This window comes from Sinocyclocheilus anshuiensis, unplaced genomic scaffold, assembly GCF_001515605.1.
Source record: "Sinocyclocheilus anshuiensis isolate Anshui unplaced genomic scaffold, SAMN03320099.WGS_v1.1 scaffold1316, whole genome shotgun sequence".
NCBI classification, from domain to species: domain Eukaryota; kingdom Metazoa; phylum Chordata; class Actinopteri; order Cypriniformes; family Cyprinidae; genus Sinocyclocheilus; species Sinocyclocheilus anshuiensis.
Genome location: NW_015542553.1, coordinates 845,253 through 847,490, shown reverse-complemented (window position 1 = coordinate 847,490; position 2,238 = coordinate 845,253). Strand labels below are relative to the sequence as shown.

Sequence of the window (2,238 nt, the reverse complement as noted above, 5' to 3'; positions counted from 1 at the left end):
GTGAAAAATTTAAGGGGGTCTGAATACTTTCCGTACCCACTGTATATATATATATATATATATATATTAATTATATTCAATTTTCAATTTAAATAATATTTAATTAAATGTAAATTATATTTAATTATCTTTAATTCTAATTTGATATATTAGTTTTTATATATAATTAATATATTAACAGTGATTTTAAGTCAATCTTGAGTAGAAGTGCACTCTGCAGTAGACATGCACATTACCGGTATTTTTCCAAATTGGGCACCTAAATTGGCACCCTGTTGATGGAAAAGGGGTTTAAGGTGTATTATAATTCCCTCCCAATGTTTCTCCCAAGAGCAAACTCTTGAATCATCTTCAAAGTGCTAATCTGTTCTGATGGAAAGGGTTTCACTTGCTCAGCACTCCGCCACCTTTATTATTGTTCCGGGCCTTTCTGCTGGCATGAAGGCTAGATGAGTTATTGAATTTCTATAATTAGTTGCTAAGCTTTATGCATTTCAAACTTTGAAAATTTTACAAGCAGGCATCAGGTTCCTGCAGCGCACATTTCTCTCCTCTCCATGCATTGATCTGGCTCACAGAACAATGGAAACATAATGAGCAATGATGCTTCTTTCATAAGGAACCGAAACGGTTGCCTTCCTATGCATGTGGGAAATGAATGCGGCTGTGATTACCTATCGGCGATGCTGGCTGGTTTGACCTTGTCGATGATGATGACCTGCTTATTGCAGTACATGGAGGTAGAGAGAGCCAGACCTAAACTGGAGCCCATGGACTTGGCCACCTCCACCAGCAGCGGGCCTGAAGCTGTGGCTACAGAATCTGTAAAGTAGGAAAAACACAGTGATTAAATTCAGAAAATGGACATTGCAAGGGAACAAAGTGGCTCATAACCTGTGGCGGAGCTTGCCTTTTTGGTATATTAATGCAAATCGGAAAGCTTGGGTTGGGTGTACAATCCAGAAATTGGATGAAGCCTAAATAAAAAAAGCTGCACAGAGAAAACTGAAACTGTGGTCTGAAAATCATCATGATATATTTAGGTAAACCAATCCAAAGCCTTATATGCTTAGTTGGCATCCACTAAAGCTCTGCTAATGATCATAATCCTCACTGCATGGACATAATGCAAAGATTATGAGGTATAATATGTATAAAATGAAGACTGTTGTAACACATTTTAACTTATATACATATATATTTTAACTAGAGAATGCATAATTAAACTCAAATCACTGCATTAGGTAATAAAACATCAAACCAATGCAATTTTTTAGACACACTGAATAAATACAGTACATTGTTGCACGAAAAAAATAAAAATAAATAAATGCAATCGATATATCATTCAAAAATTTAGACAACAGTATTTTAGGGCCACATTAGGATAATGAATGAAAATACAGTCATCACTTTATGTGAATAAAGTCAACATTGAGAATAATCTAAAAAATAAAACAAGAATAAAATTGTAACATCACAAGATTGACATAGTAACATTTTAAGAATAAAGTCCAAATTCATAGAATAAAATTGTTGTATTGTGAGATGAAAGTACTGTTTTTTTCTCACAATATTATTATATAGCATTGCAATTAGTATGTTTTTTTCCACCTAAAATTATTATAGCATTACTTTTCCCAAAATATTATTACACAGCATTATGAGATTAAAGTAGTATTGTTTTTCCTCAAATTACTTTTATATAGCATTATTTGTCTCACAATACTATTATACAGCATTATAAGACTCAATAAGTATTGTGATTTCTTTGAAAATATTTCACAATTTTCACAATTTTACTCATAACATTACGACTTTATTCTTGAAAAGCTTTTTTGATGGCAATTTTAGTGGAGCGTGTGAATACACCTGTGGCTTGTCTGTTATGTCACCTGTGTGAACTTGAGGAACTGATTGCCTTCATACAGTACATCCAATAAGAATCACAAACATACATTTGTAAGTGTGGCTTAAGTGCCCAAACACCTGGAAGAAGAAAAAGAAAAAAAAAAACATTACGGATGACGGTTACACACATGTACACACACCTCATTAATGTGAATGAGGGTGATGTGAATGAGGGTGAGCGGCTGCGGTTAGACCTGTTAAAGTCAAATGGAGGTAATTCAACATCTCAGTTTAGTAATGGGCCACACTAAAAGACCTCATTACACCATACGTCTTCAGAGCACAGAGGAAACACCACACGTAAACACGTGTCACACGTCCGCTCTT

General features: G+C 34.3%; 1 protein-coding gene across 7 annotated transcripts in view; it reads right to left on the bottom strand.

The window, feature by feature from the left end:
• The window catches only part of LOC107694275 (glutamate receptor-interacting protein 1-like), a 165,245-nt gene that overhangs the window by 59,808 nt on the left and 103,199 nt on the right, over nucleotides 1-2,238 (bottom strand). For all 7 annotated transcript variants that reach the window (XM_016493922.1, XM_016493923.1, XM_016493924.1 and 4 more), the window contains one exon: nucleotides 675-822. In XM_016493922.1, coding sequence (XP_016349408.1) covers nucleotides 675-822 — 148 coding nt within the window. The remainder of the gene's footprint in view (nucleotides 1-674; nucleotides 823-2,238) is intronic.